This window comes from Schistocerca nitens, chromosome 8 (genome assembly GCF_023898315.1).
Source record: "Schistocerca nitens isolate TAMUIC-IGC-003100 chromosome 8, iqSchNite1.1, whole genome shotgun sequence".
NCBI classification, from domain to species: domain Eukaryota; kingdom Metazoa; phylum Arthropoda; class Insecta; order Orthoptera; family Acrididae; genus Schistocerca; species Schistocerca nitens.
Window position 1 is genome coordinate 443803322 of NC_064621.1, and position 15614 is coordinate 443818935.

General features: G+C 40.5%; 1 protein-coding gene across 1 annotated transcript in view; it reads left to right on the forward strand.

Annotated features, from left to right (window-relative positions):
- LOC126199363 (zinc finger protein 665-like) overlaps nucleotides 1–15614 on the forward strand; it is a 151463-nt gene that overhangs the window by 114151 nt on the left and 21698 nt on the right. The window contains exon 7 of the mRNA XM_049936247.1: nucleotides 366–642. Within this exon, the coding sequence (XP_049792204.1) occupies nucleotides 366–642 (277 nt within the window). The remainder of the gene's footprint in view (nucleotides 1–365; nucleotides 643–15614) is intronic.

Sequence of the window (15614 nt, forward strand, 5' to 3'; positions counted from 1 at the left end):
AATAATAAGTTACATTATTGAAGCCTTTACAAGATGTATTTTAAGCAATCATAGTATCAATATATATCTAGCTGATTACCATTTAAGGCATACTGTTTGCTGACACTTTAGCTGCATGTGTTCCAGTCACCTATTTGTATCAGTATCTTGCTATGTATATTTCCAAGTACTTAAGGAATAGTAGTCTGCTCAAGTTGCACACTAAAATTTTTAAGGGCTGTTCAAATTACAAACATGATAGGGTTACTTGGGAGTGTGTTCATGGCCATTTGATTTTCAAAAATTATTTGTATAGAAAGTCTGGAATATTTGGCAACAGCATGGACTTTTAATATTTTTACATTCCGTTCGTCTTGTTTATGTAGGTACATATGCGGCTGCATTCGGGTGATAAGCCTTACAAGTGTGAATACTGCGGTCGTCACTTTCGACAGTGGGGTGATTTGAAGTACCATTGCATATCAATACATTCGGAAGAAAAGAATTACCAGTGTGAATACTGTGGGAAAGACTTTGCCCGAAAATACTCTCTCATTGTGCATAGACGTATTCATACTGGCGAGAAAAATTACAAGTGTGAATTTTGTGGGAAAAGCTTCCGTGCCTCCTCATACCTTCAGAATCATAGACGGATTCACACAGGTAAGTTAAAGTTTTCTTTTTGCTTTTTATTCTTTGTTACATAACTTTTTCCTGTGACTGTGTTTTACATTTATATTACAGGTTCAGTTTCCATTATTAAATATGATTTTGCTGTGAGAAGTAAACCATGTTTCAGTTGTAGCTTTGTTGATTTTTTTTGCCAGGTAGTGTAATTTTTCTACGATGTTGGTTATAGTACTCACTCACATTTGTTGGCATCATTACTGTAAAATATAAGGACAACAAAATTAATCTGAAACTGCAATGAAAAAGAGACTAAAACATGTAACCTGCCCACTGCTCTCTAATTGGTGGCGTAAAGCCAGCAGCTCTGACATCCCTTTCTGTTTCTGTCACACGCATTGACAACATGTTACTCTGCACTCCTTGACCCTATGTAAACTTTTATCATCTCTTGCAGAAATGTCTGCTATTTTTGAATATTTACCCAAAGTCATTTCAATTCCGACTGCTGATGAAAAGGCAGTTAACTCACAAAAAGATTTAGTTGTGATCTTTTTATTGCTATTATGAAAACAGCCATTTTCTTTCTTTTGCCTATATATAATATATTATATTAAAGTCAATGTTATGTTTGTGATAACTTACTCCAACCAAAGCAGAAAAACAATTAACAGTAATTCTAAAGAGCAACATCTATACAGCCCAAGGAGCTTAGAATAGATTATAACCTCCTCGATGCAGCATCTTGTAACTTGTCCTCGGTAAATAGCAGTCAGTCTGTTATGCAACAGATGAACAACATTTGTTGCAGTGCTCGCTCATCTCTCACAAAGTTAAAGAAACAACAACCAAATGCTTGTGAAAGAAAGAATTAAATATATCAAATAATAGTTCAGTAAAACAAACCATACTCAAATTAGACATTGCCTGGGATTGCACCTATGGCAGGAGTACAAATGCCAGTGTCAGCAGTTTCGTGTGACAGATCAGCCTTTCTGAATTGTTCAAAATAAACCTGCATGTGATCTCAGTTGCCAAAGCGTCATTTGTAAATGTAATAGAACCTCTACATTAATTGATTACACAATGTAAAAACATTGACTTCAGCAGTAATAGTTAATCTGCGAATGTAAGATGACCCTGTATTTTTCAGATGAAGAATTTGGGGAAAACCTCATCTTATAATTGGGTAAATATGACAAAAGAGATGATTCAGGTTTGAGATGAAGTTGATTGCTGGATGACACTGGTTCCTGTGGGCTAGTACCTGTAGTGTGAATAGATTAAATTAATAGCTAAATGAAGGAAGAGAAATTTCAGTACTCACTGTGGTTGAAGTGGCAAGTAAATTGGTCCCATTATCAATATATAACACATCAATGAATTATTTGGAAAGCTCGTCCTGAAATGGAGGAAGTGTAAAAATCAGAATGTATGAATGAAACGGATAAGAGTATAAAATTATACCTAACTAACGTTTAAGTTCATGTGCGTTTATGTTCAAGTGAGATGAAACGAACATAAACTGCTAAAAAAAATTTTGCGCCAGCTGCGTTTCTGCAAATGTATTTGGGCTTATATCAAAGGCATAATTGCACAGGGTCTATACACTCTGGGAAAACCCAGAAATCCAAGAAAAACATGGGAATTATTTCATCCAGGAGAAAACCGGGAGAAACCTAGAAATCTTTTAGAATTCCGGGAATTTTTCATTGTTTTAGTCTTCAGTTTAATTTTTTTTAATTTTGCCTAGTAAGAACTCATAAACAGTAAAATGTGTCAAAGGCCTTAGGATGAAGACTGTGGAATACTTCATAACAATAAACAGTTGCCATCGAGCGTGATGTCAGAACTGTATACATTAAGTTCGTTTGAGCAGTTGTGAGCGGGCTCACACGCAAAAGCAGTTGAGTTGCATATGGGCAATACCTTATCCTGGTTCTGGCTACTTGAAGTGTGGCTGTTAACTGTATCAGCAGTAGCAACAAGCAGCCAGATGCTAGGCGGCAAAATTTTTCTGGTGCACCCTAGCTGCCAGATTCGCGCATGTGCATAGCAGTCAGAGTTGTAGTAGGGAGGGGGTTAGTCCTTGTGTAAGCTGTGTTTATGTTTAGTGATTTTGCTGTTTCCTCTTCATTTACACTTCTCACATCAAATGAAAAAGAAAACAGATTTCTGTGGTTGGGAGCTATCAAGTGAATTAAAATACATTCACATAATTACGGAAGGCTAACATATGTTATTAGTTTAAGTTTTCTGATTTTATTTTACTTCCGTGTCAAGCATTAATCACCTTGCAGAACAATGAAGTTATTTTTGTAGGTTTGCTAAAGAAATTTGGCTTTTATTAATTTTTTCTGCTGAGTCAGTCAATTTACTTGAAATGAAGTGTTTTGTTCCAGACTGTTGGCTAGTTTCAGCTGTTCGCTGAATTTCAAGTGCACGTTTTCATCTTCTGGCAGATATGGCATTAGGCCACACTAAAGAACCAACCATGAGATTATACAGTACTGGTACTCATAGAAAATTTGCATCCTGAAAACCGCACTAAAAATCTTAATATCAGGTTGAGGCCTACATCATTGCGAATCTGGACATATTAATGTGTACTTTAAGCTGAATTGTGCATTTTAGTATGTTTTACGAAATTCCCATGTTCTTGGAATATCCTATTTCTTTTATGACATCATGTAAGATCTCTTACTACTATATTCATACGAACATACAGGCTTCCTAAGTCATCATAGCTGCCCAGGCGCAGTAACACCTATTTTCTAGCATACACTGGCAACTGCTGAAGTAAAGCTATTTCTAACAGGTTACGGGAAAATACTGCGAATGGTGTTTTGAGAAGCATTAGTTTCAATGAAAATTTCCTTTTACGCAAGATGAATTATGTTACTTGTGTGATTGTGCTATGAATTTCTTAAATCACAGAGTGTTTGACTCTCATTTAGAACTTAACACACTGAGGGCTAAGACACTTAGAAGAATTTCAAGCCCAGAAGACCAGAGATTATGTCATTATTTAAAATGTTACTGGCACATTTATGTGATGTATCTGAAAGTGTAACACATGCAAAAAAGACTAACATTATATTTGAAAGCTTAGTTTTTTCCTTGTAGCGTGTAAATCTTCAAGACCAATATTATTATATTTGAAAACTTAACTTTTCTTGTAGCTACACTATGTACATTAATTTAAGCCATTAACTTTTCCAATTTGTGTGTTCACACTAGTTAACAGTGATATTGCTATTGGCTGACGATGTCATGTGTCCTATGCTCTGAATATCTGCTATCAATGGCTGGTGAGATCACGTGACATGAGCTATAATTAGCTTTAGCTTACAAAAGCGCACTTCAATGTGGGTTTCAGTGCTTCAGAAACTAATGTGGTGTTTTGAATCTATACTTTCGTAATACAAATACGAAAATGTGCAGCGTAAATTTTGCTGCACATCACAGATTTTTCCAAAACTTTCTTTTCCCCCCTGAGTTTTTTCATTCTCTGAAGTTCCTCGTTGGTGTATAAAACTTTTACCATTCAGCGGCTTGATATTTTTTTTACAGCCAAGGGAAAGTATATAAGTGTGACGCTCTCCCCCTCCTCCTCAGTTGCTCCTCCTCCTTTCCCCCCTTTCATAACTCTACTTCGTCTCTTACAGCCATGTCCTCCCTTTCCATTATGCTACGATTTGTATGTACTGAAAATTCTATTAGGCAATGAATTTCAGTTTCTGATGCTTCATTGTGGACTAATTCCAGCTAACTCTCCGGCTTGGAGACTTCTGTCATAAAGTTTCAACCTCTTGAAAGGAGACATGTCTTTGCATACTTTTAATGGTAAATGATTTGCAGCTGTCTTTGTGCTGCTACAATAGTTTGTTGTGTACTGCAAGGTAGCATCAGGTATTATTGTTTCTGTACAAGAAGGTAAAACAGTAGAAATATTTGTATAATCAACAAATTAACTGCCGATCAACGGTTGATTTTCAATTGTCTAAAATATTTGTATTTACAGAAATTCTTAATTCATTACCTATCTGAATTATTTTTAAAGATTTTGACAAAAAAAGTAAGCTGAAACATTTTATTGTTACTACTGTGATATTTTTACCTTCATGTGGTTTATAATATCTGTAGTGCATTGATTCATTTTGACGGGATGTCTTGTCTTCCGAAACATGATTGAACTTGAAGGTGGACAAAAATTAATGAAATTTCTTTATACTGTACATATTATGAGAGTTCTTAAATTTATTAAAACTATCCCGGCTGTTACGTGGCTGTTTCACATTTGTTTGTGTAAAAAAATTTATACTCCTGTGGATAACGTCTTCAAGAGATGGTAGGGATATTTGCTCGGTTAACACCATGGCTTGCTACTGACTGAAATAAATATCTGTTGCTGTGCATCTTGATGCAGGGACTTGAAGTAATTTGTTACTTTTTTATTATTTATCTTTTTCAAATTTTGAATGCAATTTGGCGATTTACAGTTGTAAACATTTCCAATGTAGAAGATTGGTTACTGGAACTCTTCTTCTTCATAACCAAGAACCGCAAAGTTTACACTGCCTCTTTCTGATTAAAGTTATTGTTGTATGTAGTAACCTTTATCATCTCTCATTACAATTTACTGCAACATCCATTCATGGCTGCCAGAACCTAAACATTATCAAAAAAAATCTTGTATTTTCTTCTCTGCAACATGTGTCCAACTGTAGCTGATATAGCCATTTCCTCTCTTCAAAAGTTTCCTTTGTCCTCCTCTGTTCATTTTTCTAGTGTTTTTCATATTTTGTGAATTCCTTTTTGGCAATTTTGAATAGCTAAGGTCAGTCAAGGATGGTCGCCAGGTGTTAGAAGAATCGTGGACATAAAAGCTCACCAGATAAAATGTTAGTCATTAGTGAAAATGAATGTATCTTTGGATTTAGTAAAGCATAATCCCTATGCGCTCACACTAAATGTAAGACATTCGTAATAATCTGGCGCTTTCACAAAGCCGATTAAAAATCTGAAAGGAACTGCCAGATTAGCAGTAGCCTAGTTTAATATGACTGAGTGGTTCAGTTGCACATGCCACTTCCAGTGTGATAAAACAAGTCTGAATGATGAAGAACAACGTGGCAGACCATCTCTCTGTGAAGAAACCAGGTGTTGCACGAGAACAAATGGCACTGGTGCTTGAAGAGCGATGTATCAGAAATGAAGTGATAGAAAGTGTGGTGATGTTGTGGATCAGTTTTCAACATCTTGTACGACATTTTGAATGTGGCAAAGATCGCTGCTGCAGGTACTTGTGCCCATTCAAAGAGACTGCAAATGAGGAACAATTGAAATTGTTGCAACAATGTCATGCCAGTCCAGATGACTACAGTCTAACAAAAAGAAAATGATGCACCACGAAGGAGTTATGTCAGTGTGTTAGAATTTGATATTCATACAGTTATCGATGGAAAATGCAATATTGTAAGCTTTGACATCCGAGGGATTAAAGTGTGATGCCGCAGCATAATTTCATCGGGTTGCTGGCAAGAATAGTGAACAGGGGACATGTCGATACCGGGGCATAAAGTCTGCAAATTTCATTCCACATACTCAGTTGCACAGTAACTATGTCTCTCAGAGAGACAAGTGAACAATATACACAGATGTCAACATTTGACAGACTCAAAGAAGCTGGTTGGAGTAATCGGCTAATCGCTCGAAATTTCAGTATGAGCAATGCCACTATTCTATGATATTGGCAGGAATGGGTAAAAAACCATCACTGAAGCGGTGGTCGACCTAGAGAGCCGACAGAATGTGAATATTGATAAAATCATCAAAGAGGCACTCAGAGCTGTGGATTCATCATTATCATTGATCCGACGTGGGAATAATGTTCCAGTGACAACAAGGACCATTAATAGGCGACTCGCAGAAAAGTAGAATACCATGGACCTCTGTACATCAACAAGCCCATTTGCAGTGGTGCCTAACACAATCGGGCTGGAATCTCATTGACTGAAGAAGAATTGTCTTTAGTGATGAGACCCGCATTGAACTGGGCTCCGATGATTAGTGAAGGAGTCTCTGGAGACGCGCCCAGACTGTGTTGGGATACTAACCTGACTGTCGCCCGCCATGTGGCTTGGCAACCAAGAGTGATGATCTGGGGTGCCATTCCGTTTCATAACAGGACCGCTCTGGCTTACATTTCAGCAAGATAATGTCTGCCTACACACGGTGAAAGTTCTGCTGCTTGTGTCCGTGCTTGCCAAACCCTACTTTATTAAGCAAGGTCACCAGATCTCTCACAAATTCAGAATATTTGGAGCATATTTTGACACTCTAACTTTTTAATTGGACAGAATTTGGCACGATATCTCTCGAGAGGACATCCAAAAATCCTGTCAGTGAATGCCAAACTGAAAAAACTACTTTCCTAAGGGCTAGGGATGGCCTAAAGTGCTATTATATTGTTAAATCTGTAAATCTCTTCCCCTTGAATAATCTATCTAATTTTTCTGAAATTCTAATTATTTGTTTGTGTGTAAGCGTATGTCACATGTACCGATTTCCGTCCATTTGTAAATTCCTTCGGATGTGTCGTTCCCCCCACCCCCCCCCCCCCCACCCCCCACCCCTCTCTCGCCACAGAGTGGGGTTTAACTGTCTATTTATGGACAAGTGCTGGGTGTACTACTATGATTCTGAAATGGAGCAAAGCAAGCAGTCCAATGGAAAAACGCGTAGTCACAACCATCACCAGGAAAGGTGTTGCTGAGGGTTGTATGGGACTGTTATGATGCAATGTTAACAAATTATGCTCGTAAGGGCTAAACCGTCAGATGATCATATTACTGAAATCTAGTGACTGGGTTACGGGAGGCCGTGAAGATAAAACATCTTGGGAGGCTGTGCAAGGTGGCATTTTGGTCCACACCAACACTCCAATTCATTCAGCACAGCACACAGTACTGCTTCTTCGGAGCAGTTCACACTGTGATGATATGGCGTACCCACTGGTACTGTCGTGTCTGCTTGGCACAAGATTACTGAAATGTGTAATAATAATTTGATTTTAAGTAGAAATTGAAATTAATTACTGGAAAGAAAGCTGTTAAAATTAACTGGAGCAGACGACCATTCTTGATGGTGGATGCATTTTTGCTAGTGGCCAAACTGACTTAGAGAAAAATGCTGAAAACTTTAGAAAAGATTACATCGTTTAGTACCATCATCAATTTTCCTGGGCCTGTATTTCTTTCCCCCATTCCTGTCAATTGTTCCCTTATGCTCTCCCTGAAACTCTGTACAACCTCTGGTTTAGTCAGTTTATCCAGGTCCCATCTCCTTAAATTCCCACCTTTTTGCAGTTTCTTCAGTTTTAATCTACAGTTCATAACCAATAGATTGTGGTCAGAGTCGACATCTGCCCCTGGAAATGTCGTACAATTTAAAACCTGGTTCCTAAATCTCTGTCTTACCATTATATAATCTATCTGATACCTTCTAGTATCTCCAGGATTCTTCCATGTATACAACCTTCTTTTATGATTCTTGAACCAAGTGTTAGCTATGATTAAGTTATGCTCTGTGCAAAATTCTACCAGGTGGCTTCCTCTTTCATTTCTCTCCCCCAATCCATATTCACCCACTATGTTTCCTTCTCTCCCTTTTCCTACTCTTGAATTCCAGTCACCCATGACTATTAAATTTTTGTCTCCCTTCACTACCTGAATAATTTCTTTTATCTCATAATACATTTCATCAATTTCTTCATCATCTGCAGAGCTAGTTGGCATATAAACTTGTGCTATTGTAGTAGGCATGGGCTTCGTCTCTATCTTGGCCACAATAATACGTTCACTATGCTGTTTGTAGTAGCTTACCCGCGCTCCTATTTTTTTATTCATTATTAAACCTACTCCTGCATTACCCCTATTTGATTTTGTATGTATAACCCTGTATTTATCTGATCAAAAGTCTAGTTCCTCCTGCCACCGAACTTCACTAATTCCCACTATATCTAACTTCAACCTGTCCATTTCCCTTTTTAAATTTTCTAACCTACTTGCCCGATTAAGGGATCTGACATTCCACGCTCTGATCCGTAGAATGCCAGTTTTCTTTCTCCTGATAACTACATCCTCTTGAGTAGTCCTCACCCTGAGATCCGAATGGGGGATTATTTTACCTCCGGAATATTTTACCCAAGAGGACGCCATCATCATTTAATCATACAGTAAAGCTGCATGCCCTTGGGAAAAATTACGGCTGTAGTTTCCGCTTGCTTTCAGCCGTTCGCAGTACCAGCATAGCAAGGCCGTTTTGGTTAGTGTTGCAAGGCCAGATCAGTCAATCATCCAGACTGTTGCCCCTGCAACTACTGAAAAGGCTGCTGCTCCTCTTCAGGAGCCACACATTTGTCTGGCCTCTCAACAGATACCCCTCCATTGTGGTTGCACCTACGGTACAGCCATCTGTATTGCTGAGGCACGCAAGCCTCCCCACTAACGGCAAGGTCCGTGGTTCATGGGGGTAGGTGTATGAATAAAAGGCAGAATACTAGTTGTATTTAGCCATTGCATCTCTACGCCATGATGTGTTAAGCTCATATTGGTGGTTGGCTCTAACAACAAGCCATCACAATATTTCATGTATCATATATCTATTAGGAAAACTCATGAGTCTTAAATGTTGTTGTTGTTGTTGTGGTCTTCAGTCCTGAGACTGGTTTGATGCAGCTCTCCATGCTACTCTATCCTGTGCAAGCTTCTTCATCTCCCAGTACCTACTGCAACCTACATCCTCCTGAATCTGCTTAGTGTATTCATCTCTTGGTCTCCCCCTACGATTTTTACCCTCCACGCTGCCCTCCAATACTAAATTGGTGATCCATTGATGCCTCAGAACATGTCCTACCAACCGATCCCTTCTTCTGGTCAAGTTGTGCCACAAACTCCTCTTCTCCCCAATCCTATTCAGTACCTCCTCATTAGTTATGTGATCTACCCGTCTAATCTTCAGCATTCTTCTGTAGCACCACATTTCGAAAGCTTCTATTCTCTTCATGTCCAAACTATTTACCGTCCATGTTTAATTTACCTTAATTTAATAGCAAATGGTTCTAAAGCTAATACTAATAGTCACTCTGGAGTGTTGTAAATCATGTAGAACTGGTACTAGGCAGTCAAATGACATTACCACCAACGTATGCTACGGCAAGGAGTGGTTGGTGTGTGTGTGTGTGTGTGTGTGTGTGTGTGTGTGTGTGTGTGTGTGTGTTTGTGTGTGTGTGTGCACATCTGTTTTTTGTATGGAAGTAGTGCATTAAGATGGGTCAGTGTGGAGACTTAACAAGATGGCAGAAAGGAGCTATGTGCTTCAGCGTGCTCGTGACCACTCCGTGAATTAAGTTGCCCAATTTGTTTGTGTATCAACACAGACAGCCAACTGTACCTACAAAAATGGTGTACCACTCACACCATGTAACACAATGTGAGAACAGTGGTCGTAAAAATTTCCTGGTCAACAGGGTCAAGAGAAGAGTGTCACATCTTGTCAGTGACAGTTGGTTTCAACTTGATGGTTCAACTTGATGATAATTGCTGATGTCAGTGAGTCTGATCTTCACCATTAATCGTGATGGTTTCCATTTCGTGTCTGTGTGATGTCATGTACTCTGTTCTCTTCAAATTAAGGCACAAACTATATTTCGCCAACCAGTCACTCCATTTTTGAGTTTGGCTCTGCATATCAAGCTTGTTTTCTGCTCCAGCATCACATCGTTAGCATAAAGTAAGGTCCATGATAATGGCCGGTGCATGTCAGCCGTCACGGTGTCCATTACGAGAATAAACAGAAGTGGTGATAATGCAGAACCTTGATGGATGCCGACTGTGATGGGGAAGTCCTTGGATAGTCCTGTGGTTGTACGGACATGACTTCTTGGCTGTGCATAAAGTAACTGCACCCAGTTAATAAGCTGCTCTGGCACATCATGCTGTCAAAGTGCTAGCCAGATGAACTGTGTGGCACCCAATCAAAGGCCTTTTTGAGATCCAGGAATGCTAGATGCAGCGGCTTGGCTTTCTCATGATGTTTCTCAACTAAGAGTCTTGCAGCATGAATCGCATCAGTTGTGTCGCAGTTCTTCACAAATCCAGCTTGGTTTTTGGAAATCTGTGTGATCTAATGGATCCTTTGGTCCAGAGCACACTCAAAGATTGTCATGGCCTGGCAGAGAAGTCGAATTGGATGGTAGTTGGTGCACTCAGTGGGATTTCCCTTCTACTTAAAGATAGGCACGGCGGTGCTCTGTTGGCAGTCAGTTGGTGTTTGTCCCTCGTCAATGATCGTGGCATCTCTATATTATCAGCATTAATACTGTGAAGCCCATTGTCCAAATATTTCAGTTTTAGCTTCAAAGCACTTGTAGCAGTTGAAGCCGATTCAATTGTTGTATAATTTATTTCAGCATTAGCAGAGTTAATCCATTTGGTGAACCAATTTCCATAAAATTTACATTTTTTAACACTGAACTTCTTAATTCTTCCCATTGATTTCAAGTGGAATAAGAAACTCACGCACACAAAAGGGACTCAAGTGCACAATAAGAAACTCATGCATAAAATTGCAGTAGATTCCCGTTAATCCGAACTAATTGGGGCCAGACCTTGTTTGGATTACTGATTTGTTCAGATTACCCGGAATTATGGTGACAAGTTTCTAGAATGTAGTATACCAAGCAGATAAGTAGGTACACCTTGGTAACAAATGGGAACAAGTGTGGGACCAATGGCTCACTCTTACTCCCTGCCCTTTTTGTAGTGCATTGTTGAGACCTATGCAGTGTCCGAGGTCAGTGCACTGCCAGTTGGCTTGCAAAGCACTTGGTTATGTCAGTTATCGATCGCTGGCACGCATAATGGTTGTATTGTATTCGTTCAGGTGTAGTGGTGTATGTATATTCGTCATGAGTAAATGGAAACATACAACGTTAACTCTTAAAGAAAAACTGAATGCTTTGAAGCAGATTGACAAAGTTGAGAATCTATCTAAACTGGCAACGGAACTGGGTGTTGGTAAAGCAACCATTTGTGATTGGAAGAAGAACCGAGTGAAGCTTGAACAGTCTGTGCAACGTCTTCGGGAAATACACTTGAAATTCGGCAGACTTTGAAACAGTCCCAGTATGATAATGTGGATGAAGCTCTTTTCCTATGGTTTACGCAGGAAAGAGAAAAGGGAACCCCTTTGAGTGGAGCACTGGTTCAGGAGAAGGCTGTTTACATGAACAAGTTAACAAATGGTGATGAGTCTTTTAGTGTGGGTACAGGTTGGTTGGACAGTTTAAAAAAAAAAAAAAAAAAAAAAAAATCATGGAATCCGTCAGCTAACAATTACTGGAGAGAAGTTTTCTTCTGACCGTGACGCAGTGAAGGAATACTTAGGTGAGTTTGAAAAAATAATAGAGGGAAAGTATTCTCCCCAACAAATTTATAATGCTGACAAGACTGGTCTTAATTTTAGGGCATTGCCAATAAAAAGACTGGCATCTAAAGCAGAAGACCATGCTCCTGGTTTTAAAATGTGCAAAGATCGTGTGACTTTATTAGGGTGCAGCGACGCTGCTGGTAATCACAAGCTGCCTTTAATGCTGATCAGCAAATATGCTAGGCCCAGAGCTTTTAAAAACTGCAACATGAAGTCCCTACCCATATATTATTGCAACCAGAAAAAGCATGGATGGATGGTAAGCTGTTCAAAGAATGGTTTCACGACCAGTTTGTTCCCTCTATTCAATGGTTTTCTAAGGAAAATGATTTATCTCCCCATGCGCTCCTTTTGACTGATAACACGCCATCTCATCCAAGCACTGAGGAATTATGTGATGGAGAAAGTGTGGTGAAGTTTTTGCCGACAAATGTTACACCACTTCTATAGCCAATGGACCAGGGCATACTGCAAACATTAAAACTGATTTACAGAAAACAGTTTTTAAGAATGCTGATTCAAGATTATAGCATTCCTTTAGCGGACAAAATAAAAAAGACAAATGTGAAGAATGTTGTTTATTGGGCCGCTGAGGTATGGCAGAATATTTCAGAAAATACTCTGAGAAAACCATGGAGAAAACTGTGGCCATCTCTTGAATTTCAGGATAACGTAGTTGAAAATGAAGAGGAAAATCTACTGCTAATGATACAGACAATACCTGGATGTGAAGAAATCGAGAAGGAGACACAGATGAACGGATGGCAGCGAATGGGGCAAGTGTGGAGAACCTTACTGATGCAGATTTAGTTGCTGCTGTGACTCAAGACCAAGAAGAAGTGGACTACTGTGACAGAAGTGACAATGAGCCTGAAAGCGCCAAAGGAGAGCTGGTGCCACAGAGTGATGCAGCAGAAGCCCTTGACCTCACACTACATTATTTGGAGAAACAGCTTCACTGCTGATTTGATGTTTATGAGACTATGGCACAATTATGCATCATATAACAGACTGTCTTCATTATGCCAAAAAACAATGACTGAGTTTTTGTCATCTATAAAATAGGGATAAAATGTCCACTGTATTTTAGTAAGTTTGACAGCTTTTCTTTCATTGTTATGGATTGTTTAAACCTAGTGTTTTCTTGCCAATTTTTCTAATACATGTTTACTGTACTGTGTAAATTAAAATAGTGTGTATGGACAGCAGCTTACTGCACAGTTTTCCATACTTAGACTAACATTTTTCATGTTCAGATTAACCGAACGTTCGGATTGCCATGGTTCAGATTAGCGGGACTCTGCTGTACTTCTCTGTAAACAAAATATTCACACCAAATAACAGCAAACAGTGACTAAACTCTCTGTATTACAAAAGATAAGAAACTGTTAAGCTTTTGCAAGTTAGTCAACTTAGGGGACCAAAAAGTCATAAAAGTGAAACAAATGAGAGCAAAACTTTATTTTTAACAGAGCTGACTGTCTGCCAGGGGGATGCCATGGTGCAGGCAGCCACTTTTAAATTCCTCTAAGTTTGGCACTTTCTGTGGTCCATTTTCCTGGACGTAAACTTTTTCTCATTCAGAAAACTACAGAGAATTTTTTAAGACAAACATTAAAAAATTGATTTTTTGACAATTATTCATGTACAAGTCCCCTTAAGAGGACCCAGGACCTGAGAGCCATAAGCATGTACTTTGGTAGATTGTACAGAGAATCAACACAGGTTACCACACACACAAATACACTCCTGGAAATGGAAAAAAGAACACATTGACACCGGTGTGTCAGACCCACCATACTTGCTCCGGACACTGCGAGAGGGCTGTACAAGCAATGATCACACGCACGGCACAGCGGACACACCAGGAACCGCGGTGTTGGCCGTCGAATGGCACTAGCTGCGCAGCATTTGTGCACCGCCGCCGTCAGTGTCAGCCAGTTTGCCGTGGCATACGGAGCTCCATCGCAGTCTTTAACACTGGTAGCATGCCGCGACAGCGTGGACGTGAACCGTATGTGCAGTTGACGGACTTTGAGCGAGGGCGTATAGTGGGCATGCGGGAGGCCGGGTGGACGTACCGCCGAATTGCTCAACACGTGGGGCGTGAGGTCTCCACAGTACATCGATGTTGTCGCCAGTGGTCGGCGGAAGGTGCACGTGCCCGTCGACCTGGGACCGGACCGCAGCGACGCACGGATGCACGCCAAGACCGTAGGATCCTACGCAGTGCCGCAGGGGACCGCACCGCCACTTCCCAGCAAATTAGGGACACTGTTGCTCCTGGGGTATCGGCGAGGACCATTCACAACCGTCTCCATGAAGCTGGGCTACGGTCCCGCACACCGTTAGGCCGTCTTCCGCTCACGCCCCAACATCGTGCAGCCCGCCTCCAGTGGTGTCGCGACAGGCGTGAATGGAGGGACAAATGGAGACGTGTCTTCTTTAGCGATGAGAGTCGCTTCTGCCTTGGTGCCAATGATGGTCGTATGCGTGTTTGGCGTCATGCAGGTGAGCGCCACAATCAGGACTGCATACGACCGAGGCACACAGGGCCAACACCCAGCATCATGGTGTGGGGAGCGATCTCCTACACTGGCCGTACACCACTGGTGATCGTCGAGGGGACACTGAATAGTGCACGGTACATCCAAACCGTCATCGAACCCATCGTTCTACCATTCCTAGACCGGCAAGGGAACTTGCTGTTCCAACAGGACAATGCACATCCGCATGTATCCCGTGCCACCCAACGTGCTCTAGAAGGTGTAAGTCAACTACCCTGGCCAGCAAGATCTCCGGATCTGTCCCCCATTGAGCATGTTTGGGACTGGATGAAGCGTCGTCTCACGCGGTCTGCACGTCCAGCACGAACGCTGGTCCAACTGAGGCGCCAGGTGGAAATGGCATGGCAAGCCGTTCCACAGGACTACATCCAGCATCTCTACGATCGTCTCCATGGGAGAATAGCAGCCTGCATTGCTGCGAAAGGTGGATATACACTGTACTAGTGCCGACATTGTGCATGCTCTGTTGCCTGTGTCTATGTGCCTGTGGTTCTGTCAGTGTGATCATGTGATGTATGTGACCCCAGGAATGTGTCAATAAAGTTTCCCCTTCCTGGGACAATGAATTCACGGTGTTCTTATTTCAATTTCCAGGAGTGTAAATTTAATTGGAAACAGGAAGGTGGCATACTCTGTACAGATTGAAATAAATTTAGCTCACATTCAAAGTGCTATTCCTGGAATACAAGTACTGACCAACTATCTGCTGTGAACATTTATTAACACACTTTAACACATACCATATTTTCTGTTTTCCCAACTTTCCTTTACATTGTAAGTTTTTATTATTTCTTCCATTGGGCTTCTTTTGTGCCAGGGCATTAAACTAGCTGTGAAATTCAATGATTGTTTGGATGAGCCATAATATGTTTCAATTTGTTTTACAGTCATTGTCCTACTCAGTTTAATTGAAAATACATTGTTTGACCGCAGAGTGAAGAGAGAGAG